Source organism: Oncorhynchus gorbuscha, linkage group LG19 (genome assembly GCF_021184085.1).
Source record: "Oncorhynchus gorbuscha isolate QuinsamMale2020 ecotype Even-year linkage group LG19, OgorEven_v1.0, whole genome shotgun sequence".
Classification (NCBI taxonomy): Eukaryota; Metazoa; Chordata; class Actinopteri; order Salmoniformes; family Salmonidae; genus Oncorhynchus; species Oncorhynchus gorbuscha.
In genome coordinates, this window is record NC_060191.1 from 61866744 (window position 1) to 61893442 (window position 26699).

The following is a 26699-nucleotide window of genomic DNA, read 5'->3' on the forward strand; positions in this document are numbered from 1 at the left end:
CCTCGATTATCTTTTGGATGTTGTGTAAATGTGTTTGACCCCCAGACCCTCTCCATCTGGTCTGATTAGAGGGAAGGAGTTTGATGGTGCGAGGCGAACAATCTGCTCATACAACGAGGCCTCACTTAACCATTCTCTGCATAAAGGAGCCCTGAAATTCTCTCTCCTGCTGCTGCGTGAACTGTACTGATCAGACAGCGGGGCGCAGGTTTACAGAGACCATCATCCACCACAGACAAGCAGGACAACAGGCTACATATCATCTGAACACACAGTTCTGTACCACACTGGAGGACCTACAGGAGAACTGGCAGTTGTACTGGCTTTTAGTGTGTTCTCTGAGGTGTGACTAACCCCTATACAGGAGAATACAAGGTATACACCACTGGGGAACACACTGAAGATCTGGAGAGGAGGGATATAAAGAAAAGGAGTACTAAAGGAGTGATCAGTGATCGCCATGAGGCTGAATTCCCTGGCACAGGTAAGTGGCTTTTCTGGTTCTCCAGAGCACAGAAGAGCAAAGCAGAGAGAGATGGCATGCAGGTGAGGCCAGGCCGGGCTCTGGAATATCTTTCAGCAGGCCCCATACAGACAGTACAGCAGTTTTATTCAAAGTCGGGGTCTGCAGTGGGGTCAGCAAATTAAAAATTAAGAGAACAGATTGTTGTATGGGACAATATACAAATGTTTTTGAGAAAGATTATTAGAAAAAAAACATGTTGAGTAAGTGTATTTTTTGGTTTCTTTTCATTTTGATAAGAGATGAAAATGTAATTCATTAAAGGATATTTGTTGATGTAAAAATAGAAATGTAACTATTTTAAGGTTGTGTCATTATATCTGGAGTGAGGTGGGATCATGAGAAAAAAAATGGTGTCCCCAGAAATTCTGGTGGAAGAAATGGGGTCCCTGCTGCAAAAGTTTGAATACCACTGTAGTGCAAGGCGGTACACAGAGGGTGAGAAGGAGGGAGGGAGGGAGGAGGGAGGGAGGGAGGGAGGGAGGGAGGGAGGGAGGGAGGGAGGGAGGGAGGGAGGGAGGGAGGGAGGGAGGGAGGGAGGGAGGGAAAAAGAGGGCGTGTCATACACAGAATCATTACAGCTTAGGGAGAGAGAGGGGGCTGACTCTGATTGGCTCCATGGCTGTTTGAGTAACTAACAACACTCCTGCCCCCCCAGGCAGGGGGTGGAGGAAGAGGGAGGAGAAGAGAGAGAGGGGAGAGGAGAGAGAGGAGGAGGGACTAGGGAGAGCTACTTTGGCCTCACTGTGCCGGGCAGTCGCTAACCTATGTGAGACTGAGCCCTGAAGTGAGTGTTGTGTTGTTGTTGTTGTGTTGCCTCGCTGGGACTTGAGATTGACAGAAATGGATTTTCTCCTGGATTCTGGCTAACATTTGATGGATTCTACGCTCTCCTCTGCCCTGAAGCCAAACCCGACAGGAACTACCACACCATCCCGGATCTGAGAACAGGAGGGGGACACACACCCCACGGAGCCCATTGCCATGGCGATGACGGCCCTGTTCAGGGGCAAGTGGGGACAAAAGTCGCAGGAGCCACCTGAGAAGCAGCCCGCAGCATCGGTGCACTCCACCAACCACGAGGAAGAAGAGGAGGATGACAGGGTCATCGCCCCCATCCGCAGGAACTCCCGCTTCTACCGTTCCATGAGGAAGAAGAGGCTGGCCTCGTCAGAACAACTTGAAAGTAAGAATAGAGTACCCCCTCTTCCCTTCCGCTCTGAATTTCACCAAGCAGAGGCTACCTGAGGTAGCAGGGAGCCTAGTGGTTAGAGTGTTGGGCTAGTAACTGAAAGTTTTTTAGATCGAATTCCCGAGCTGACAACGTACAAATCTGTCGTTCTGCCCCTGAACAAGGCGGTTAACCCACTGTTCCTAGGACGTCATTGAAAATAAGAATTTGTTCTTAACTGACTTGCCTAGTTAAATAAAGGTTAAAAAATCTGTCTTTTGTCTGCTACAGTAGAGTGTCATTAAGTTTGAGAATACAATAAAGCATTCAGTTTGAAAATATCTGGGATTCAGGTAGCATGGAATGCTGATAATATATGTGTACAGCAGTTTTACCACAAAAAAATGACTTCAAAGTATTTTTACTTAGTTACTTTACACCACTGATCTTTATATCCCATTGATGGACACAGGAACCCCTGACCTCTTTCCTAAAATCATCCAGCCAGTCTGTCTGGGGTATCATTGTTGTTATTCTGTGGTGTTTTATAGACCACAGAACAGCAGCGGTTGTATTGTTCCACAGAGAACATAGGCTTGACGGTCGGACGGTCCTGAGAGCTAATGAAAGCTAATGATACCAGAGGAACCGGTTCCATTGTTTTATAATATGTGTTGTTTTAACAAATCTGTATGAGCGATGCCGGTTCTTCTAGCCTACCACCTTTAACCTCCAGCCTACACACTTCATATAGCCTGAGGCCGGAGAAGAGGACAGCTGCCGTCACGGAAATACACCCTTCCCACTGTGCATAAACTGGTTGAATCAACATTGTTTCCACACCATGTCAATGTGATGACGTTGAATCAACTTGGAAAAGTGATTGGACTCTCAAAACGTCAGCAACCCGGAAGGGTGAAATGTTTTGTTCATTTCACGTTCAATTCACATTAGTTGACAACTCAACCAAGTGAAAATCAAAACTAGACGTTGAACTGACGTCTGTGCTCAGTGGGTTGTTACACACCCTAATATATCGCTATTGTCAACAAAGTATTCAGATACATGAATGTATCGGCCAATGGACTAAGAACTGTGCGACTACACCAGTGCATTCTACCACAGTTATGCTGTTTTTATTTCAGCTATTCCCCTTTTTTTTTTTTTTACCCCAAATAAAGGTGACACCTGTACATGGTGCAGGCTTCCAAGAATAGACACAGACAGTTCATTTCTCCAGGACTCTTTCCTGGTCCCTGGTAGACTTTGCCCAGCCTGTGAGATAGGCTTTTAGGGTGTGAGGGACATTTCTTTATATATGACCAGTTAGGTCCGGAGAGTCAAGTGCCCTAGTTAAACAAGAGCACGTTGTAAAATTTTGTGGGACCATTATAAAACAGGATGAAAAGAGATGATGCTCTTCAAAGTCTGTAACCCTTGATATTTTTTTGAGTCAAAGTCAAACCAGTATTCAACCTCTAGTGAAAGCTGTTTACATTTTCTTTTAATTTAACTACGCAAGTCAGTTAAGAACAAATTGTTATTTACAATGACAGTCTAGGAACAGTGGGTTAACTGCCTTGTTCAGGGGGCAGAACAACAGATTTTTACCTTGTCTGCTCAAGGATTTGATCTAGCAACCTTTGCGGTTACTGGCCCAACGCTCTAACCACTAGGCTACCTGCTGCCCCTAAGTTGGTTACAACTTTCAGTTTGGTAGATAACCTTATCTTATCTGATCAATTGCTTTTTCTTATAGGAATTGTACAATTGTTGATTAACTTTTTCATTCCTCATACTCTCTCAAACAATCTTGAATCTACAGGAATGATATACAGTAATGGGTCGATGAGTTTAAAAAGATAAGTAGAGTTTTGTGTAAACGACCTACATGAGGTGTATGGGACAGGATTGGCTGTTCCATAGCTACAGAAGTGTATGGGACTGGATTGGCTGTTCCATAGTTATTGAGGTGTATGGGACTGGATTGGCTGTTCCATAGTTATTGAGGTGTATGGGACTGGATTGGCTGTTCCATAGCTACTGAGGTGTATGGGACTGGATTGGCTGTTCCATAACTACTGAGGTGTATGGGACTGGATTGGCTGTTCCATAACTACTGAAGTGTATGGGACTGGATTGGCTGTTCCATAGCTACTGAGGTGTATGGGACTGGATTGGCTGTTCCATAACTACAGAAGTGTATAGGACTGGATTGGCTGTTCCATAACTACAGAAGTGTATGGGACTGGATTGGCTGTTCCATAACTACAGAAATGTATGGGACTGGATTGGCTGTTCCATAGTTATTGAGGTGTATGGGACTGGATTGGCTGTTCCATAGTTATTGAGGTGTATGGGACTGGATTGGCTGTTCCATAGTTATTGAGGTGTATGGGACTGGATTGTCTGTTCCAAAGCTACTGAAGTGTATGGGACTGGATTGGCTGTTCCATAGTTATTGAGGTGTATGGGACTGGATTGGCTGTTCCATAGCTACTGAAGTGTATGGGACTGGATTGGCTGTTCCATAGCTACTGAAGTGTATGGGACTGGATTGGCTGTTCCAAAGCTACTGAAGTGTATGGGACTGGATTGGCTGTTCCATAGCTACTGAAGTATATGGGATTGGATTGGCTGTTCCATAGTTATTGATGTGTATGGGACTGGATTGGCTGTTCCAAAGCTACTGAAGTGTATGGGACTGGATTGGCTGTTCCATAACTACTGAAGTGTATGGGACTGGATTGGCTGTTCCATAACTACTGAAGTGTATGGGACTGGATTGGCTGTTCCAAAGCTACTGAAGTGTATGGGACTGGATTGGCTGTTCCATAGCTACTGAAGTGTATGGGACTGGATTGGCTGTTCCAAAGCTACTGAAGTGTATGGGACTGGATTGGCTGTTCCATAGCTACTGAAGTGTATGGGACTGGATTGGCTGTTCCATAGCTACTGAAGTGTATGGGACTGGATTGGCTGTTCCATAGCTACTGAAGTGTATGGGACTGGATTGGCTGTTCCATAGTTATTGATGTGTATGGGACTGGATTGGCTGTTCCAAAGCTACTGAAGTGTATGGGACTGGATTGGCTGTTCCATAACTACTGAAGTGTATGGGACTGGATTGGCTGTTCCATAACTACTGAAGTGTATGGGACTGGATTGGCTGTTCCATATCTACTGAAGTGTATGGGACTGGATTGGCTGTTCCATAGCTACTGAAGTGTATGGGACTGGATTGGCTGTTCCATAGTTATTGATGTGTATGGGACTGGATTGGCTCTTCCAAAGCTACTGAAGTGTATGGGACTGGATTGGCTGTTCCATAACTACTGAAGTGTATGGGACTGGATTGGCTGTTCCATAACTACTGAAGTGTATGGGACTGGATTGGCTGTTCCATAGCTACTGAAGTATATGGGATTGGATTGGCTGTTCCATAGTTATTGATGTGTATGGGACTGGATTGGCTGTTCCATAGCTACTGAAGTATATGGGACTGGATTGGCTGTTCCATAGCTACTGAAGTGTATGGGACTGGATTGGCTGTTCCATAGCTACTGAGGAGTGTGAATGTAAACTGAACTCGCTGTTCTGTGGGTGTAATAAATACAACAGATGTTCAGTGGAGTGTGTGGTAGATGTGTGTCCATAGTATTAAATGGCCTTATTTTGTCCAAGCTGGTAGGCTATTGCATCACAACTTATTAGAAGACTAATGGCCAATGTAATGCATAATACCTCCAGCAGTCTTTAAGTACAAAGTCTGTTTTGAAATCATTTTAAATTTTTCACTGGAATCCTGCTACAAATACCTGAACAGGGATAGATTATCTCAAAGGATTCTATTATATTTTATATATAGAACATCATGTGACTTTGGCCAATGTGGTGTTAGATCAGCAGAAAAGGGTGGCGCTTTGCAACTCCGCTGAACTGAAGCATATAATTCCTAACTTAATGGGTGGGTAGATATTCTGTTACAACAATAACATTGAGCATATGGAAGCACTTGCCCCCGAATAAACAGGTGGTATTCTCAGAAAAGCAGAGGGGAATTTACCTGAGTTTGAAGGCTAGCTATCTCTATCGGTCATATCTTTGGGACATCCCTACCCCATTGAAGTTGAAATTTAAAATGGTAAAGGTAAGGGTTAAGATTATGGTTAAGGTCAGGGTAAGGGTAGAGGATTCGCACAGCTGTTTATCAAGAGCTTATAACTGACTAATTCAAATGTCACTGTGTGAGTGTTCTCATGAGATAATCAGTCTCTTAACTCGCCCTCTTAATGCCAGTTTGCCAGAGGGAAATCAAGTGCTTGCAGGTCTGGGCGGTGTTAGTCAGTGGTGCAGGAGCTTATATAGAACCAGAATGGAGCTGCCAGGCAAACAGTGCCATTGAAAAACAATTCCTAAGTAGACTAGTTTAGCACTGGGAGGAAAACCCAGTTATTCACGTGTCCCAGGGTACAGTAATCTGCTGAAAACACACTCTCTCTCAATCCAACTCAGGAGACTCCCCTAGCAACACATTCTTCTGTCTAAAGTGGGTTTCAAAGTCATGACTACCTGCATATCAGCCCTGTACTCTAAAGAGTCACTGTGTGTGTGTGTGTCTGTGTTTAATATAGGAAAATAGAGATAAAGTACTTTAATTTCCTTGTCCCTAACTCATTGTTCACTCTTTGCCCACTCACCCTTTTCCCTTAAACCCTTAAACCCTTACTTATCATCTCTCTCTCTCTCTCTCTCTCTCTCTCTCTCTCTCTCTCTCTCTCTCTCTCTCTCTCTCTCTCTCTCTCTCTCTCAATCTATTTTTCTCTCTCTCCCTCTTCCAGGCCCTGCAGTCTCTCTGAGGCCTGGTCCAGAGCCCAGCCCAGGCAGCAGGTCAAGCAGCAGCTCCCTCTGTGTCCCTGATCTCCAGAAACCTTCGCAATCTCCCCGGGCACAGCGGTGAGCCTTGCCGTAACCCAGCCCAGACTGATTCAAACACACACTAGAGCAAGACAATACAGGACACTGTTCTTTGTTGCATATATTGTGTAAAGGAATATCAGTGTTCTGAATGCGCTACAGTTATATTTACATGTTAGTCATTTAGCAGACACTCTAATCTAGAGCAATTTACAGTATTTAGTGCATACATTTTCATACTATTCCATTACGCTAATGCAGTTAGAGTTAAATTTGCCTCCTCATCTTCAAGAAGAGATATCACTCTTGCTTATTGTTATTACAGCTGCTTATTACTGTGTACCTCTTTTATGTAGTACGCCAACCTCTCCACGCCAACTCCATTCCGGAACTGCGTTGCCGAGCAACGGGGAGCTCAGGAGCCCACACACACTTACTAGCGCGGCCTCTTCCCCTCTTTGGACTAGGAGAGGAGGAGGGGGAGGAGGAGGGAGGAAGGGTGCAGATGCTTCTCCAGCTAGTGGTCAGTGTGGAGGGGGCTCCACTTCCTCCTCCTCTGTTTCTAGCGCTCGGTTGTACCGGACACACGGCATGCACACACACACTGAAGACATGGAGAGCCTCTCAGAACGCACTGCAACCGCCTGCTCCGTACGGGAGCCCGGAGGGGGGACACAGTCACCGCAACCAGCGGAGGAGGAAGTCAATGAAGAGGGCGTCAAACTCAGGTAAAAATATGTGGAGTGGGGTGGGGGAGAGAGGAACTGTTGGGTTCCGCAATAGTTGATAAATGGTAATTATGTGCTAATTGGTAATTGATTATTGAAAGTGCAGTATGTTGCAGGTGATGTATTTCTGTGTAATAATATGCTGAAGAGGGTGAGCTTTTTGAAGAGGTGCTCAGTGAAGTACTAACAGTGTGTAGTGAGCTAGGCAGGCTGGAGATAGATGTGTAGTCCTCTCATTTTTCTTGCCGCATTTCAACAAGTGTGTCGAGAATGAGAGGAAGTGGGAGTTGCAGCATTTCTGCACCTTCTATCAAACCCATCTTGGTAGAAAAAAGGAGTCCCTGGTTAAAATATTGGGCCATGAATATATGTCTTGTTTTATGAGAACGTGTCTTTTAAAACACATATTAATGATCTTGAGTATGGACACTCTCATAATATAAGGAATGGGGAGAACCAGAATTTCTGATAGTCTGTTGAGATGTGAATATCTAATATTTCTAATGTGGTGTTAGTCAGCCCACACAAAATTAACAGATGATATTTGACAATGTGAAATGAAGTGCTCTCAATCTGACTCCCATAGACCTCCGCATGATCCAATGAGTGTCCTTGAATTGTTGTAAATTATAGGATGAATAGTGGTTTGTCGTTGACTTCAAGGCATCTCCTTGCTCATCTCTCATCTTCATTTTTCTATCTTTCTTTCTCTCATTCTCTCTACTCAGGTTGGTGAGCAACAGGGAAAGAGTGAGCTCAACACCATTGAAAGTAGAACCCATCTGCTACAGTCTCAACATTGTCAAGAACGTTGGTGAGAAAAATATAGCCAGTAGAACTGTCAATTCCATGCAAGGTGGAGGCAACGTATGTATTCCACCCACACTACAGTCTCCAGAGCTGCTGCTGCTGCACTGACATAATGATCTTCTCTGTTCCACCACCTACACACGCACAGGTGGTGGTACACACAAACATATGCAGGCACATACACACACACACACTGCTGTTAACAACAACATATCCCATAATATTGCCTTAAAAAGAACAAGATTTGCCTGAAGTTGCATCCATCTATCACTTAAAACTTCACTGTGCATCCGTCAAGGTTGTAGGCTGAGTTTAGTGTGTGGTGGGCTCTGTTCTCTGTACTTACAGTAATGGGTATAGATGAGTTGAGATACTGATGTTCAGAGCAGTGTCACACCTAATCTGTGGATGTAAATAAATGGATGTCCTTTGAAAGGATGCATTAATAGAATAACTCAGCAGAAAGTGCTTTTTGTCAACATGTTGGTTCACGCATCCCTCCCTCTTTCTCCTCTCTCAATCTCACCCTCTCTCCATCTCTCGCTCTCCCTGTCTTCTATATCCCTCTTTCTTTTCTTTCTCTCCCTCTCTTATGTAAGTGTCAATACCATACGCCCACCTACAGTAGGTGAGCATTTGAATTTGACTGAGGGGGCTTATGCAACCATTTCCTGTTGTTCAACATGACCTTAACGTCTATGTAGTGTGAGAGGACAGAACATACACATGCACACACGCACAGTGCTAATGTTCTCCTCCGCAACTAACCACCCTGCTTATCAATGTGCAAGTATCCAGCCCTCTTTCACCTGAAACTGGCTGAGAGAGAGGTAAAGAGAACGAAAGGAGAGGACTGATAGAGAAATGTGAAGGAGATGATATCCATTATTTCAAATGAGATGAGATCCATTCTTTCCAAATTGACTCTACACAATAACTAATGTAGTTACAACTCCACAATGTCACACAAATATGAAAGGAACGTTTTAGTTCTGGGTCACGGGGGTCAGTGTAAAGACAACAAAGTGAGTTATAAGTTTGATTCCCCCATGGGCCAGATATACTGTGTGATGTGGCCTCAGACTAAAGTTCTGCTAAATAACCCAAATCATATTTTATTGTTATCAAACAAACATGACCATGTGCTCAGACTCATGTTGTCTTGCTTCTGTCCTTTTTCATTTCTATTTTGTCCCTTTTTGTCCCTCCAGCCTTCCTGTACCAGGAGTACCGGGACACATCCAAGCAGCAGGAGATCGAGCAGCGACGGCAGCAGGATGGGTTGACCTCGGGGGTCAGCGCGGGGTTAGGGGTGACGTCCCCACCGGCCCTGCAGCTGCAGCTGAGGAACAACTCTCGCTCTCTGAGTCTGTGGCAGAACCTGGAGGTCGTGCAGCAGAGCGGGCTGCTCACCCAGCTACCGCAGAGAGAGGTCATCATACAAGAGGTGAGGGGTAAAGGCCATACAGTAGAGAGAGAGAGAGAGAGAGAGAGAGAGAGAGAGAGAGAGAGAGAGAGAGAGAGAGAGAGAGAGAGAGAGAGAGAGAGAGAGAGAGAGAGAGAGAGAGAGAGGTAAAAGGTTATACTGGAGGGTGAAAGGTCAGAGAGGTCTTACTGGATGGTGAATGGTAAGTGAGAGCCTGTCAGGATTTGGCCAGGGTTGTTCCGGTTTTTGGTCACTAGATGCCCCCATTGTGCTTTTTGACCTTTTGTTTTCCCTTGATCCCCATTATTATTTGCACCTGTGCCTTGTTTCCCCTGATTGTATTTATACCCTTAGTTTTCCTCAGTTATTTGCTCTGTGTTTGTATGTTAGCACCCAGCCCTAGTATTCTGTGTACTCTTGTTGATCCCGGTGGACTCGCTTGTGGAATTCTGTTTTTGTTGTTTATTTATTTTTGAGTATCTTTTGAGGCTTTTTATGCTATACCTACCACCTTGTGGATTTACCTTTTTGTCTTGGAGGATTACCTTTGTTCTTGTGGAATTCCTTTTGAGGTTGTGGAGTTACATGTTTTCCTGAAGGACTTCACTTTTTTACTTCATTAAATACACTGTGTCAAGTACTGCCGTGTCTGCCTCATCTTCTGGGTTCTGCCGACTATTCGTGGCTCAGTTGGTTAAGTGACTGTTTCTCACTCTGGAGACCCGGGTTCGTACCGGGTCCTGACAGAGCCTTACATGACCTGTGTCCTTGCTCTGTTCTCAAGGCCATGTTTGAGCTGGTGACCTCAGAGGCATCCTACTACAAGAGTCTGGAGGTGCTGGAGACTCACTTCCTGAAGAACCCTATGCTGGTCAACACACTCAGCCAATCAGACATGCACTTCCTGTTCTCCAACATTGAGGAGGTGATGAAGGCCAGTGAAAGGTAAGAGAAGCCTGTGTGTGTGACTAATCAGCCCCCCCCATCCTCTCTGCAACGTGTGATTACTGATCCCTCTAAACTGCTATGTTAAGCTTTCTGGAAGTAAAAGGTAAACAAGTCCTTATTCATCTTTCATTCCAGATTATACTGTAATACTTGTATGGTGACCTTTATTCAACTGTCCCCTGCTGATGATGTCATACTATACATCTTCCTTAGGTTCCTGATGGACCTGGAGAACCGCATCGAACAGTCCCTCCAGATCTCAGACGTGTGTGACATCGTCCACGACCACGCCGTCAAGCACTTCCACGTCTTTATCACCTACGTCATCAACCAGGTGTATCAGGAGAAGAACTACCGACGCATTCTGTGAGTACCCCTCCAACTAATGTCTACAGTAGCATGATATGTGGGTTAACCTCTCTGTGCAGTAGTACAATAGGGATGGTGTTGTGGTTGGTATTGTAGCTGGGCTAAACTGTTGCCCATCACAGATCACTATCAATTTAGAATTGACAGGTCAAATCATGCTTTAACTGAGTAAGACCATCTATGCGATTTATGCACAGTAGGCCTATGTACTATGTGTACTGACTGAATAAGATGAAGGTCTGTGAGTTGTATGATAGCATACCTGACAGAATAACATGTGACTTTCAGCACAATGGGAAGTGGCTGTCTATCAAAGTAACTGAACAGAAAGAACCTTAAGAACCTTGAGCTGTGGCTATGATAACAACAGAACACCTCTGCATTGAATAACATTCTGTTCACCTGTCCTGATCTGGGTGAAGCACACATTTCCCTCTATAATGTGTGTGTGTGTGTGTGTGTGTGTGTGTGTGTGTGTGTGTGTGTGTGTGTGTGTGTGTGTGTGTGTGTGTGTGTGTGTGTGTGTGCGTATATATGTCTCTGTGTATGTATACGTACAATATGTGTCCCTGCTTGTGTCTGGGTGGATTTGTCTCTGTGCCTATATATGTACAATATGTGTGTGTGTGTGGGTCAGCCTGTATTAGTGTTTTTAATGAGAGAACAGAACAGGGTTTGTATTGATAATGATGGCAGGTTGATTGTGTGTGTGTGTCAGCCTGTATTAGTGTTTTTAATGAGAGAACACAACAGGGTTTGTATTGATAATGATGGCAGGTTGATCGTGTGTGTGTGTGTTTATTGAGAGAACAGAACAGGGTTTGTATTGATAATGATGGCAGGTTGATTGTGTGTATTAGTGCTTTTAATGAGAGAACACAACAGGGTTTGTATTGATAATGATGGCAGGTTGATTGTGTGTATTAGTGCTTTTAATGAGAGAACACAACAGGGTTTGTATTGATAATGATGGCAGGTTGATTGTGTGTATTAGTGCTTTTAATGAGAGAACACAACAGGGTTTGTATTGATAATGATGGCAGGTTGATCGTGTGTGTGTGTGTTTATTGAGAGAACAGAACAGGGTTTGTATTGATAATGATGGCAGGTTGATTGTGTGTATTAGTGCTTTTAATGAGAGAACACAACAGGGTTTGTATTGATAATGATGGCAGGTTGATCGTGTGTGTGTGTTTATTGAGAGAACAGAACAGGGTTTGTATTGATAATGATGGCAGGTTGATTGTGTGTATTAGTGTTTTTAATGAGAGAACAGAACAGGGTTTGTATTGATAACGATGGCAGGTTGATTGTGTGTGTATTAGTGTTTTTAATGAGCGAACAGAACAGGGTTTGTATTGATAATGATGGCAGGTTGATTGTGTGTGTGTGTGTGTCAGCCTGTATTAGTGTTTTTAATGAGAACAGAACAGGGTTTGTATTGATAATGATGGCAGGTTGATTGTGTGTATTAGTGCTTTTAATGAGAGAACACAACAGGGTTTGTATTGATAATGATGGCAGGTTGATCGTGTGTGTGTGTGTTTATTGAGAGAACAGAACAGGGTTTGTATTGATAATGATGGCAGGTTGATTGTGTGTATTAGTGCTTTTAATGAGAGAACACAACAGGGTTTGTATTGATAATGATGGCAGGTTGATCGTGTGTGTGTGTGTTTATTGAGAGAACAGAACAGGGTTTGTATTGATAATGATGGCAGGTTGATTGTGTGTATTAGTGCTTTTAATGAGAGAACACAACAGGGTTTGTATTGATAATGATGGCAGGTTGATCGTGTGTGTGTGTGTTTATTGAGAGAACAGAACAGGGTTTGTATTGATAATGATGGCAGGTTGATTGTGTGTATTAGTGTTTTTAATGAGAGAACAGAACAGGGTTTGTATTGATAACGATGGCAGGTTGATTGTGTGTGTATTAGTGTTTTTAATGAGAACACAACAGGGTTTGTATTGATAATGATGGCAGGTTGATTGTGTGTATTAGTGCTTTTAATGAGAACACAACAGGGTTTGTATTGATAATGATGGCAGGTTGATCGTGTGTGTTTATTGAGAGAACAGAACAGGGTTTGTATTGATAATGATGGCAGGTTGATTGTGTGTATTAGTGCTTTTAATGAGAGAACACAACAGGGTTTGTATTGATAATGATGGCAGGTTGATCGTGTGTGTGTGTGTGTGTGTGTTTATTGAGAGAACAGAACAGGGTTTGTATTGATAATGATGGCAGGTTGATTGTGTGTATTAGTGTTTTTAATGAGAGAACAGAACAGGGTTTGTATTGATAACGATGGCAGGTTGATTGTGTGTGTGTATTAGTGTTTTTAATGAGAGAACAGAACCGGGTTTGTATTGGTAATGATGGAAGGCTGATTGTGTTGCGTAGTAGCAGCAGCAGGGTGTGGTTGTTTGTCAACATAGATGTCTGTCCTGTCCCTCACCACCATCACCACATACCTGAGAGAAAGACTGTGACGTTCCCACGCAGGCAGCCCTACAGGACAGACCGCATGGATGGTAGAGACGCACTGGGAGCTAAGCCAGTTACCAAACACCAGACGCCCACTGGAAAAAACATACCATGGAGTTTAGAGCTGTGAAGCAATTCCAAAATATGACACACTGTAGGTCTGTATCAAGAGATTTAGGGTAGGAAACTCCATGGCATTGGAGCCAGATTTTAGGAACTCCATCACCTAACATCATCTAACATATCATTACATTTACTCACACCTTAGTGATGTACATGTAACTGCCAAAATAAAGGAAACACCAACATAAGTGTCTTAATAGCACATTGGGCCAACAGGAAACAGAACAGCTTCAATGCACCTTGGTATAGATTCTACATGTGTCTGGAACTCTATTGGAGGTACGCGACACCATTCTTCCACAAGAAACTCCACCATTTGGTGTTCTGTTGATGGTGCTGGAAAACGCTGTCTCAGATGCCGCCCCCGAATCTCCCATAAGTGTTCAATTGGGTTGAGGTCTGGTGACTGGATGGCCATGACGACATATGGTTTGCATCATTTTCATACTCATCAAACCATTCAGTGACCACTCGTGGCCTGTGGATGGGAGCATTGTCGTCCTATGGGGGCATACCATGGTAGCCCACATAATGGCCTGCCCAGCATTTTTATACATGACCCTAGGCACGATGGGATGTTAATTGCTTAGTTAACTCACCAACCACACCTGTGTGGAAACACCTGCTTTCAATATACATGGTATCCCTCATTTACTCAAGTGTTTCCATTATTTTGGCAGTTACCTGTATGTACTGTGCTGACGTGTTCCATATAATGTGATATAGCGGCATAGCATTAATAAACATTAACAGAGAGAGTCAGTGACTGTGCTGTGAGTCACCTAGGTATTGGTGACAGTGTGAGCAGCTGTTTTGCTCTGCAGTGAGTGCATTCTCCCCTCAAGGCTGGCTGGGAGATTCTTAAGAAATTTTCACTGCTGCTTCTTTCCTAATCAGATTATTGATAGACTCCACACAGAGAGGGCAACAATCGCAAAGTCTATGCAAAAAAACACCTCTCATTCTTATAAAACACTATGGGAAAGAACTAAACTTGCTGAGCTCGAGATAAGGCTAACTTTAGAGAGGGAGACCTCTGTTGGGCAGTTGGTTGTACTGTCAAGACAGGGTGACACCATAGTCAGTAGGCGGCTGTGGTTTTTCGCAGGACACGTGGCATTGATGGATGGATCTGTGGTCTGTGTGTTTGAACCTGCCTGGATGATGTCAGTGTGGTGATTTGTTGCTCTGAGTAAAAGTTCCGCTAACATCATAAAGCATTAGTAATAGTAGTCTGCTGCAACATCTAGCAGTTCTATGAAGCGTGTCTACTCTCTGCCTAGAATGTCTGTGGTCAGACAACCTCATTGATTCAGTCTGTGGTGGTTTTAACATGCCTGTGTTTTGTGTTGGCTGTCTTTGTGGTCGTTTGAACATGCCTGTGTTTTGTGTTGGCTGTCTTTGTGGTGGTTTGAACATGCCTGTGTTTTGTCCAGACAGGGAAACCAGTCATTCCGTGAGGCCATGGCTCACCTGGAGAACCAGCCGTATGTCCGAGGCCTCTCCTTCACCTCCTTCCTCATCCTCCCCTTCCAGAGGATCACACGACTCAAAATGCTGGTCCAGGTAAGTGGAGCAAGAGTGGGCTGAACCAAGATGCGGGAGCATAGCATTTCTGAATCACGAATAATAGTTATGATAATGCTTTACTCTGTGCTAATATATTGCCGTATCCAGGATGTAAGTTTTGCGTTGAGCTTCTGCTGCTGTGTTTGCTTGCAGAACATTCTGAAGAGGGCAGAGGAGAATTCAGATATGGAGGCCAATGCCATCAAAGCTCACCATCAGCTGGAGCAGGTTCGGTAACCGTACCAAACCGTTTACAGTACTAAACCAGTTTACAGCACTAAACCAGTCTGTGAGAGATGACAGAGTACTGGATTTGGTTCAGTACTGTGGGTTGTGATTATGGGCTCAGGGCCTGTCATGGTGTTGAGTGTTGCATTAAAAACAATCACCATCATCATGTTGGGAAGACTTAGTCTTGCCACGACTCCTACGCTTTGTAAGGAATGATGAATGTCATGATGAGGTTAGTTGTAGTTGCCACAAACAAAGGAATGTGGTTTTAATTGGAGCATCAAGTATAGCCTCTACATAAATATTTGGTTCTCTCTAAAACAGGTCTAGCACTCTTTCCTTTGGACTCACAATCTGCATATATTATTTGCCTCCCAGTAATGTTTGTTAAAGAGATTCTCTGGTACTTTTATATAATATATAATATTTTGGAAGTAGTTCTGAAAGTGGCACTCATGAGCCACTCAACCTCGTCCCGGGCCTAACACCTGTGCCAATACATCCTCCAAACACCGGCTTCTTGGGCATGATCGCTTAATTATACCATGTCATTGTTGAATACTCCTTTCTGATTGACATGAATGTCATTCTAGAATGTGCATTATTTCCCTATAACGCATGGTCTATTTGCACGGTAGCATTCAATGGCTATAGTTCATTTTTACATGTTTTGTTTGAGCTGCTTTTGAAAGCAAAAGTATAATTGAAAACATATTGGTATTATTGAATTTGATTTTCTTAATAGAAAGCTAGAACTGATGATTTGGTTAAGCAAGTCTGTTTGTTGGGTTACCACGGCAACTACTGTAGCTACAGTTGAAGTCAGAAGTTTACATACACCTTAGCAAAATACATTTAAACTCAGTTTTTCACAATTCCTGACATTTAATCCTAGTAAAAGTGTCATGTCTTAGGTCAGTTAGGATCACCACTTTATTTTAGGAATGTGAAATGTCAGAATAATAGTAGAGAGAATTATTTATTTCAGCTTTACCTTCTTTCATCACATTCCCAGTGGGTCAGAAGTTTACATACACTCAATTAGTATTTGGTAGCATTGCCTTTAAATTGTTTAACTTAGGTCAAACATTTCAGGTTGCCTTCCACAAGCTTCCCACAATAAGTTGGGTGAATTTTGGCCCATTCCTCCTGACAGGGCTGGTGTAACTGAGTCAGGTTTGTAGGCCTCCTTGATCGCACACACTTTTTCAGTTCTGCCCACAAATTTTCTCTTGGGTTGAGGTCAGGGCTTTGTGATGGCCACTCCAATACCTTGACTTTGTTGTCCTTAAACCATTTTGCCACAACTTTGGAAGTATGCTTGGGGTCATTGTCCATTTGGAAGACCAATTTCCAACCAAGTTTTAACTTCCTGACTGATGTCTTGAGATGTTGCTTCAATATATCCACATAATTTCCTCCCTCATGATGCCATTTATTTTGTGAAGTGTTCGTCGGCATTGCAAGCCTCCCCCTTTTTTCCCTACAAACATAACGATGGTCATTATGGCCAAACAGTTCTATTTTTGTTTCATCAGAACAGAGGACATTTAAAAAAACGTACAATCTTTGCCCCCATGTGCAATTGCAAACCATCTGGCTTTTTTATAGCGTTTTTGTAGTAGTGATTCCTTCCTTGCTGAGCGGCCTTTCAGGTTATGTCGATATAGAACTTGTTTTACTGTGGATATATACTATTGTACCTGTTTCCTCCAGCATCTTCACAAGGTCCTTTGCTGTTGTTCTGGGATTGATTTGCACTCTTCGCACCAAAGACAGAACGTGTCTCCTTCCTGAGCGGTATGATGGCTGCGTGATCCCATGGTGTTTATACTTGCATACTATTGTTTGTACAGATGAACGTAGTACCTTCAGGTGTTTGGAAATTGCTCCCAAGGATGAACCAGACTTGTGGAGGTCTACAATTGTTTTTCTGAGGTCTTGGCTGATTTATATTGATTTTCCCAAGGTGTCAAGAAAAAGGCACTGAGTTTGAAGGTAGACCTTGAAATACATACACAGGTACACCTCCAATTGACTCAAATGATGTCAATTAGCCTATCAGAAGCTTCTAAAGCCATGACATAATTTCTGGAATTACCCAAGCTGTTTAAAGGCACAGTCAACTTAATGTATGTAAACTTCTGACCCACTGGAATTGTGATACAGTTAAATATAAATTAAATAATCTGTCTGTAAACAATTGTTGGAAAAATTACTTGTGTCATGCACAAAGTAGATGTCCTACTGACTTGCCAAAACTATAGTTAGTTAACAAGAATTTTGTGGAGTGGTTGAAAATGTGTTTTAATGACTCCAACCTAAGGGTATGTAAACTTCTGACTTCAACTGTATATAGTAAACATGCTAGCTACTTCAGTGGATGTTGAACAAATTTATATTGGCAAATGAACACATTTCTAGTAGCAAATGTGATAAATTATAGCCAAGGTATAAAAGGGATAATCAACTTGGGGCTCTTTGTGTCCTCTGGAAAATAATGCAACTCTGTAGGTCAGTTCCGAATACACCTTCTACGTCGTTCATTATTTTCCATAGAGCGCATAACCCTCGTTGATTATCCTTTACATAAACTACACATTGACACATCCAGCCCAAAGCGGGAGATTTAAAAAACACTTACTAGTCGCCAAAGTTCCGGAGCATGTCTTTAACGGCCTATATACAATTCCAAGGGAGTGTTGGGATGTGTTCCTTATATAATGGTTTGTTTGCCTGATTGTCAGATTGTGAAGGAGTGCAACGAGGGTGTGAGGAAGATGAGTCGTACAGAGGAACTCATCAGCATTGAGAAAACACTGGAGTTCAAGTCTAAGGTACCTGCAGTCACCAGTCATGTGACAACATGTCTATATTCTATATAGTCAGTGAAATTGCCAGACTGGCACAGACAGACTTGGTCAAAGGTTATCTATCTCAGTTAGGTTCCAAGCATTTGGCTACACCCTCAGTAAGATCTGCTAAATATATGTATGTGAACTATGAAATTTGATTTGATTGCTTGTTTGATTCCTTTAACCTTTCTGGGAAGCGGGTTCCTTTAGCGGAACACCTGGCCTACAGCCAGTAAAATTGCAGGGCGCCAAATTCAAAGAGAAATCTCATAATTAAAATTCCTCAAACACAATTATTATACACCATTTTAAAGATAAACTTCTTGTTAATCCAACCAGTGTCCAATTTCAAAAAGGCTTTACGGCGAAAGCACACCATGCGATTATGTTAGGACAGCGCCTAGCCACAACCCAAACAGACATTTTCCAGCCAAGGAGAGGTGTCACAAAAGTCAGAAATAGCGTTAAAATTAATCACTTACCTTTGATGATCTTCATCTGGTGGCACTCCCAGGACTCCATGTTGCACAATAAATGTTTGTTTTGTTCGATAAAGTTAATCTTTATGTCCTTTTTGTTCATGCGTTTAGTTCAGTAATCGGTATGCACAAATTCCAGACAAAGTTTAAAAAGTTCCATTTAAGTTCATAGAAACATGTCAAACGATGTTTCTAATCAATCCTTAGGGTGTTTTTATCATGAAATATTCAATAATGTTTCAACAGGACAATGCTGTTTTCATTAGAAAGGAAAGGGAACAAATGTCGCGCTCACGGCCACCCGCGATAAACAACTCATGCTTTCGACTGAGCCACTTACTCTGAGTGCTCGTATTCTCTCCCCTTTCACAATAGAATCCTGAAACAACTTCCAAAGACTGACATCTACTGGAAGCCTTAGGAAGTGCAATCTGACCCCACAGACACTGGATATTCGATAGGCATTCACTTGAAAACTACAAACCTCAGAATTCCCACTTCCTGGTTCGATTTTTCTCAGGTTTTCGCCTGCCATATGACTTCTGTTATACTCACAGACATTATTTTAACAGTTCTGGAAACTTTAGTGTTTTCTATCCAAATCTAATAATTATATGCATATTCTAGCTTCTGGGCCTGAGTAACAGGCAGTTTACTCTGGGCACGCTTTTGATCCAAACTTCCCAATGCTGCTGCCTATCCCAAATTAAGGAGGTTGAAAGACCGAAATGTTGGCATTTCAACAGCAAATAAACAGATGTAAAAAAGAGATCTCTATGATATATAATAACTCTTGAGTTGAACCTGTGACCCTCTCCCTCCAGTCGGTGCCAGTGATCTCCCACTCCCGCTGGCTGCTGAAGAAGGGTGAGGTGCAGCAGATGGCCGGGCCAAAGAGCACTAGGACCATGCGGAGCAAGAAGCTCCACCACCCTGTCTACCTGTTCCTCTTCAACAACCTGCTGCTCATCACCAAGCGCAGCTCCAGGTCAGCACATGACATCACCACACAGAGACAGCTAGTGGTCATTGGGGGTCGCAGTGCACAACCACTTTCAGTCTGGGACTTTCTATTGCCCTCCCCAACACATAATTTTGTATACAGGCCGTTTTGAAGTCTACTACCTGCCAAACTGCCCTTTGTCACATGAGGCTTTGTGTATGTGTGTGTCTCTTCGTCAGTGGTGAGAAGTTCCAGGTGCTGGACTCGTGCACGCGGGCCATGCTGAGGACTGAGGACATGGAAGACCAGGGTCAGATGCTGGCTAATGTGTTCAACCTGAAACTTCTGGAGAACCAGGAGGAGAGGCATGTCAGCTACATGCTCAAGACCTCCAGCATGTAAGTGACTACAACTAACAGCATTATTTAAGCGTCTCAAGCCCCCTCAGCACCTAGTCTACTCAGTACAGTACTTCTCTGTATGTAATTGATCTGTTATTAACAATCTCCAATGTGTTCCTGTGTGCTGCTGCCAGGAGTGACAAGCTGCGCTGGATATGTGCTCTCACGCCAAACCGCCGCACGCGATTCATGTCCACCAGCGCCCACCAACCAGGTGAGACTTACACAAAGATGACACACACAGACAGAGATAAACATCCACTGAACTTTTAGGTACCAAATAACAGGTGGTAAACACTACCACTCAAAAGTTTACATTTTACATTTACATTTAAGTCATTTAGCAGACGCTCTTATCCAGAGCGACTTACAAATTGGTGCATTCACCTTATGACATCCAGTGGAACAGTCACTTTACAATAGTTTGGGGTCACTTAGAAATATCCTTGTTTTCCATTAAATGATTTGCAATATGAATATGAAATACAGTCAAGACGTTGACAAGGGTTTCCCATGATGTCAAGCAAAGAGGCAGTGAGTTTGAAGGTAGGCCTTGAAATACATCCACAGGTCACCTCCAATTGACTCAAATGATTAGCCTATCAGAAGATTCTAAAGCCATGACATAATTTCTTGGAATTTTCCAAGCTGTCTACTAAAGACATAGTCAATTTAGTGTATGTAAACTTCTGACCCACTGGAATTGTGATACAGTGAATTATAAATTAAATAATCTGTCTGCAAACAATTGTTGGCAAAATTACTTGTGTCAGGTGCAAAGTAGATGTCCTAACCGACTTGCCAAAACTCTAGTTTGTTAACAAGAAATGTGTGGAGTGGTTGAAAAACTAGTTTTAATGACTCCAACCTAAGTGTATGTAAACTTCCGACTTCAACTGTATCCAGTAAACTTGCTAGCTACTTCATTGGATGTTAAACACATTTCTATTGGCAAATTAGCACATTTCTAGTAGCAATTGTGCTAAATTATAGCCAATTAACATTCCTCAAACATACAAGTATTATACACAATTTAAACTTCTTGTTAATCCAACTATATTATCCAATTTCAAAAATGCTTTATGGCAAAAGCACACCATGAGATTATGTTAGGATAGCGCCTAGCCACAAAAACCAAACATACATTTTCCAGCCAGGGAGAGGTGTCACAAAAGTCAGAAATAGCGTTAAAATTAATCACTTACCTTTGATAATCTTCATCTGATGGCACTCCCAGGACTCCATGTTACACAATAAATGTTTGTTTTGTTCGATAAAGTTAATCTTTATGTCCAAAAACCCCCTTTTTGGAAAAAAGGGATAATTAACTCGTGGCTCTTTGCGTACTCTGGAAAATAATGCAACTCTGTAGGTCAGTTCTGAACACACCTTCTACGTTGTTCATTATTTTCCATAGAACGCATAACCCTCGTTGGTTATCCCTTACATAAACTACACATTGACACATCCAGCCCAAAGCGGGAGATTTAAAAAATACTTACTAGTCGCCAAAGTTCCGGAGCATGTCTTTAACGGCCTATATACAATTCCAAGGGAGTGTTGGGATGTGTTCCTTATATAATGGTTTGTTTGCGCGATTGTCAGATTGTGAAGGAGTGCAAAGATTGTGAGGAAGATGAGTCGTACCTAGGAATTCATCAGCATTGAGAAAACACTGGAGTTCAGTATAAGAAATGTCCTTGTTCTCCATGAAAGTATACATGAAATGAGTTACAAAATGGATAAGAAATATAGTCAAGATGTTGACAAGGTTAGAGACAATTTACATTTCCATTTAAGTCATTTAGCAGACGCTCTTATCCAGAGCGACTTACAAATTGGTGCATTCACCTTATGACATCCAGTGGAACAGCCACTTTACAATAGTGCATCTAAATCTTTTAAGGGGGGTAGAAGGATTACTTTATCCTATCCTAGGTATTCCTTAAAGAGGTGGGGTGTCAGGTGTCTCCGGAAGGTGGTGATTGACTCCGCTGTCCTGGCGTCGTGAGGGAGTTTGTTCCACCATTGGGGGGCCAGAGCAGCGAACAGTTTTAACTGGGCTGAGCGGGAACTGTACTTCCTCAGTGGTAGGGAGGCGAGCAGGCCAGAGGTGGATGAACGCAGTGCCCTTGTTTGGGTGTAGGGCCTGATCAGAGCCTGGAGGTACTGAGGTGCCGTTCCCCTCATAGCTCCGTAGGCAAGCACCATGGTCTTGTAGCGGATGCGAGCTTCAACTGGAAGCCAGTTGAAGCAATGATTTTTAATTGAAATAATAATTGTGTCCTTCAAACTTAGCTTTTGTCAAAGAATCCTCCATTTGCAGAAATTACATTCTTGCAGAACTTGGCCATTCCAGTTGTCAATTTGTTGAGGTAATCTGAAGAGATTTCACCCCATGCTTCCTGAAGCACCTCCCACAAATTGGATTGGCTTATTGGGCACTTCTTATGTACCACAACAGCTCAATAGGGTTGAGATCCGGTGACTGCTGGCTACTTCATTATATACAGAATACCAGCTGACTGCATCTTCCCTAAATAGTTATTGCATAGTTTGGAGCTGTGCTTTGGGTCATTGTCCTGTAAAAGGAGGAAATTGTCTCCAATTTTAAGCGCTGTCCACAGGGTATGGCATGGTATTGCGAAATGGAGTGATGGCCTTCCTTCTTCAAGATCCCTTTTACCCTGTACAAATCTTCCACTTAACCACCACCAAACCATCCCCAGACCATCACATTGCCTCCACCATGCTTGACAGATGAGGTCAAGCACTTCTCCAGCATCTTTTCATTTTTTCTGCGTCTCTCGAATGTTCTTCTTTTTGATCCGAACACCTCAAACTTAGATTCCTCTATCCAGTGTCTGTGTTTTTGCCCATCTTAGTCTTTTCTTTTTGTTGGCCAGAATCCCGGAGTTGCCTCTTCACTGTTGACATTGAGACTGGTGTTTTGCGGGTACTGTTTAATGAAGCTGCCAGTTGAGGAGTTGTGAGGCGTCTGTTTCTCAAACTAGACACTCTAATGTACTTGTTCTCTTTCTCAGTTGTGCACCGGGGCCTCCCACTCCTCTTTCTATTCTGGTTAAGCCAGTTTGCCTTGTTCTGTGAAAGGAGTAGTACACAGCGTTGTTTGAGATCTTCAGTTTCTTGGCAATTTCTCGCATGGAATAGCCTTCATTTCTCAGAACAAGCATAGACTAACGAGTTTCAGAAGAAAGTGCTTTGTTTCTTGCCATTTTGAGCCTGTAATTGAACCCATAAATGCTGATGCTCCAGATACTCAACTAGTCTAAAGAAGGCCAGTTTTATTGCTTCTTTAATCAAAACAACAGTTTTTAGCTGTGCTAACATAATTGCAAAAAGGTTTTCTAATGATAAATTAGCCTTTTAAAATGATAAACTTGGATTAGCTAACACAACGTGCCATTGGAACACAGGAGTGATGGTTGCTGATAATGAGTCTCTGTACACCTATGTAGATATTCCATTAAAAATCAGCCGTTTACAGCTACAATAGTCATTTACATCATTAACAATGTCTACACTGTATTTCTGATCAATTTTATGTTAATGGTAAAAAAATGTGTTTTTTCTTTAAAAAACAAAAACATTTCTAAGTGACCCCAAACTTTTGAACGGTAGTGTATATGTTATTAATGTGCCTGTGTGTGTGTGCGTGTGTGGTCAGCCTCTCCTCAGGTCCAGTGTATTCAGTCGTATTCGTCTCAGGAGCCAGATGAGCTGTCCATTGAGATGGCTGACGTGTTGAACATCCTGGAGAGGACAGATGACGGTGAGATCAGACAACATATCTCCTGGGAGATCTTAGTACTAGGAGCTCTAGTGTAGATTCAACAGGCTGCCTGTTAGTTAATATCTCTCCCTTTACTCCCTCTCTTTCTTTACCTACACTCCTCTTCCACTCTTCCCTCTCTCCCCCTCTCTCTCTCTCTCTCCCTCTCTTGCTCCTCTCTATCACCCCCTCAGGCTGGATGATGGGTGAGAGGCTCCATGATGGAGAGAAGGGCTGGTTCCCTTGTCGGGTAGTAGAGGAGATCAAGAACCAGGAAGTGCGGGCCCAGAACCTCAGGGAGTGCCAGAGGATTCACCTGGCCCAGGAAGGGGGCGCTTCCTCAGGGTCCAGGCTGGGCTCCAGGGGTGGCAGATGCACCCCCAAAACCCCCAAAGTCTCAAATTTCTTCGGTACCTGGACTGACCAGTCAGAGGAGGAACAGTGAAGCACATGATATTCCACACTGAAAGTGATTGGTTGGAACCCCCTGGCATCGATTTTTACTGGACCACATGGATCAAATGACAGAGATCATGTGATTTGAGCATGGGATTGCATTGGAAGAAAGTGACGTCATGCAATGACATTATTTCCTATGAACTGTTTCCCTTTCTCAAGTGGTTTTGGTGTGCCAGGGTTTAGGGTCCCAGGCTACATGGTTTAGGGTCCCAGGCCCCAGGGTCCCAGGCTCCAGGGTTTAGGGTCCCAGGCTCCAATGTGTAGGGTCCCTAGGCTCCAGGGTCCCAGGCCCCAGGGTCCCAGGCCCCAGGGTTTAGGGTCCCAGGCTCCCCTGATCGGTCCTACGATCAGAGCACTTCTTCCATAACTCCAACAAACTGCATATCTTACAGTACTTCCAGTGGAATGATTTGAAATGATTCAGCACTACCAGTCTAACTGAAACGAGGCTCCGGTGGAACAGGAGCTACTCATGTGATGGGAGAAGATGATAACCACAGAAACAGTTCTCAAGGGGATGGTAACTGCCTCAACTGCATGGGCCAATTTTTTTATTATTTTTTTTCAAAGCACTTGTGCTAGAGATTTAATTACCCCAGAACAACTGCTTGACGATCCACCCTTTTGTAAAGAGCAACTCCTCTATTGAAACCATACAAGAAGCACGTTTTAAAATCCACCCACTAGCACTGAATGGAAATTAACCGTGAATGTTTCATGATTCTGTACAGTAAATAGAACAATCACATGAGAGTGCTCAGTATTGGGCAGGAAGTAATTGACTGGAGAAGACGAGCCCTACAGAATCACAGGCCTTGCTTAATCAAGGTCAATACTGATATGCCACTTACACATGCACACTGACATACGTGCGCGCACACACACACACTTGGGGAAATCTAGCACAACTTCTCCAACTTGAAAAACCCTCCACAGACACCTGGTCCTGAAGCATCTGCACAGAATGTGCCAACACACCGACAGCACTGGAATGGCATGCGAGTGACAAAACATGTGGGTGTATGATGAGTATGAATACGTGTGCATACTGTATGCCTTGAATGTTCAATATACAATTAAATAATTACTGAAACATTGTGTAATTTAATTATGTAAGAAGTAATTTATTGTTAATAAAATCTAAATCTGACATTTAAATGGACATGATGTGTATTATGTTGACAACTGGTTTGACTGGTATTTAACCCACCTGTTAAGCTCTGATTTAGGTTCATCTCTGAATTAATCCCTAGTAATATGGAGATGTCATTTAACCTGCATAAAGGTTGGTGAATAATAACCCTGTCTTGCTGACACAATATTCTTGTTTACAAAACATTAGATTAAACATTAAACCATCTTTTAACATATTACCTGAAAAATTAGCATTATTATATATACACTACATGAACAAAAAGTATGTGGACACCTGCTTGTCAAACATCTCATTGCAAAATCGTGAGCATTAATATGGAGTTGGTCCCCCCCCTTTGCTGTTATAACAGCCTCCACTCTTCTGGGAAGGATTTCCACTAGATGTTTTGAACATTGCTGCAGGGACTTACTTCCATTCAGCCACAATAGCGTTAGTGAGGTCGGGTACTGATGTTGGGCGATTAGGCCTGGCCTGCAGTTGGCGTTCCAATTCATCCCAAAGGTGTTCGATGGGATTGAGGTCAGGGCTCTGTGCAGGCCAGTCAAGTTCCTCCACACAGATCTCAAGCCATTTCTGTATGGACTTCACTTTGTGCATGGGGGCATTGTCATGCTAAAACAGGAAAGGGTCTTCCCCAAACTGTTGCCACAAAGTTGGAAGCACAGAATCATCTAGAATGTCGTTTAATGCTGTAGCGTTAAGATTCCCCTTCACTGGAACTAAGGGGCCAAGCCCGAACCATGAAAAACAGCCTCAGACTATTATTCCTCCTCCACCAAACTTTACAGTTGACATTATGCATTTGGGCAGGAAGTGTTCTCCTGGCATCCGACACACTCAGATTTGTCTGTCAGACTACCAGATGGTGAAGCATAATTAATCACTCCAGAGAACACATCCACTGCTCCAGAGTCCAATGGCGGAGAGTTTTACACCACTCCCACCAATGCTTGGCATTGTGCATCATGATCTTAGGCTTGTGTGCGGCTGCTCTGCCATGGAAACCCAATTCATGAAGCTCCTGACTAACAGTTCTTGTGCTTCCAGAGGTAGTGAATTTTGCATCCAAGGATAGACGATTTTTAGGTGATATGTACTTTAGCACTTGGCGGTCCCGTTCTGTTAGCTTGTGTGGCCTACCACATTGTGGCTGAGCCGTTATTGCTCCTAGACGTTTCCACTTCACAATAACAGCACTTACTGCTGACCGGGGCAGCTCTAGCACGGCAGAAATTTGACGAACTGACTTGTTGGAAAGGTGACATCCTATGATGGTGCCATGTTGAAAGTCACTGAGCTGTTTAGTA

General features: G+C 43.1%; 1 protein-coding gene across 1 annotated transcript; it reads left to right on the forward strand.

The window, feature by feature from the left end:
• Nucleotides 1-1221: 1221 nt before the first annotated feature.
• On the forward strand, nucleotides 1222-25394 carry LOC124005615 (ephexin-1-like). The gene is made up of 15 exons (XM_046315030.1): nucleotides 1222-1709; nucleotides 6536-6650; nucleotides 6968-7339; nucleotides 8068-8153; nucleotides 9361-9596; nucleotides 10360-10520; nucleotides 10737-10889; nucleotides 14943-15072; nucleotides 15229-15303; nucleotides 18054-18143; nucleotides 19465-19628; nucleotides 19823-19981; nucleotides 20119-20198; nucleotides 23673-23777; nucleotides 23972-25394. Exons 1-15 carry the CDS (start codon nucleotides 1508-1510, stop codon nucleotides 24220-24222), a joined length of 2379 nt encoding a protein of 792 aa, XP_046170986.1. The 5' UTR covers nucleotides 1222-1507; the 3' UTR covers nucleotides 24223-25394.
• The last annotated feature ends 1305 nt before the right edge of the window (nucleotides 25395-26699 follow it).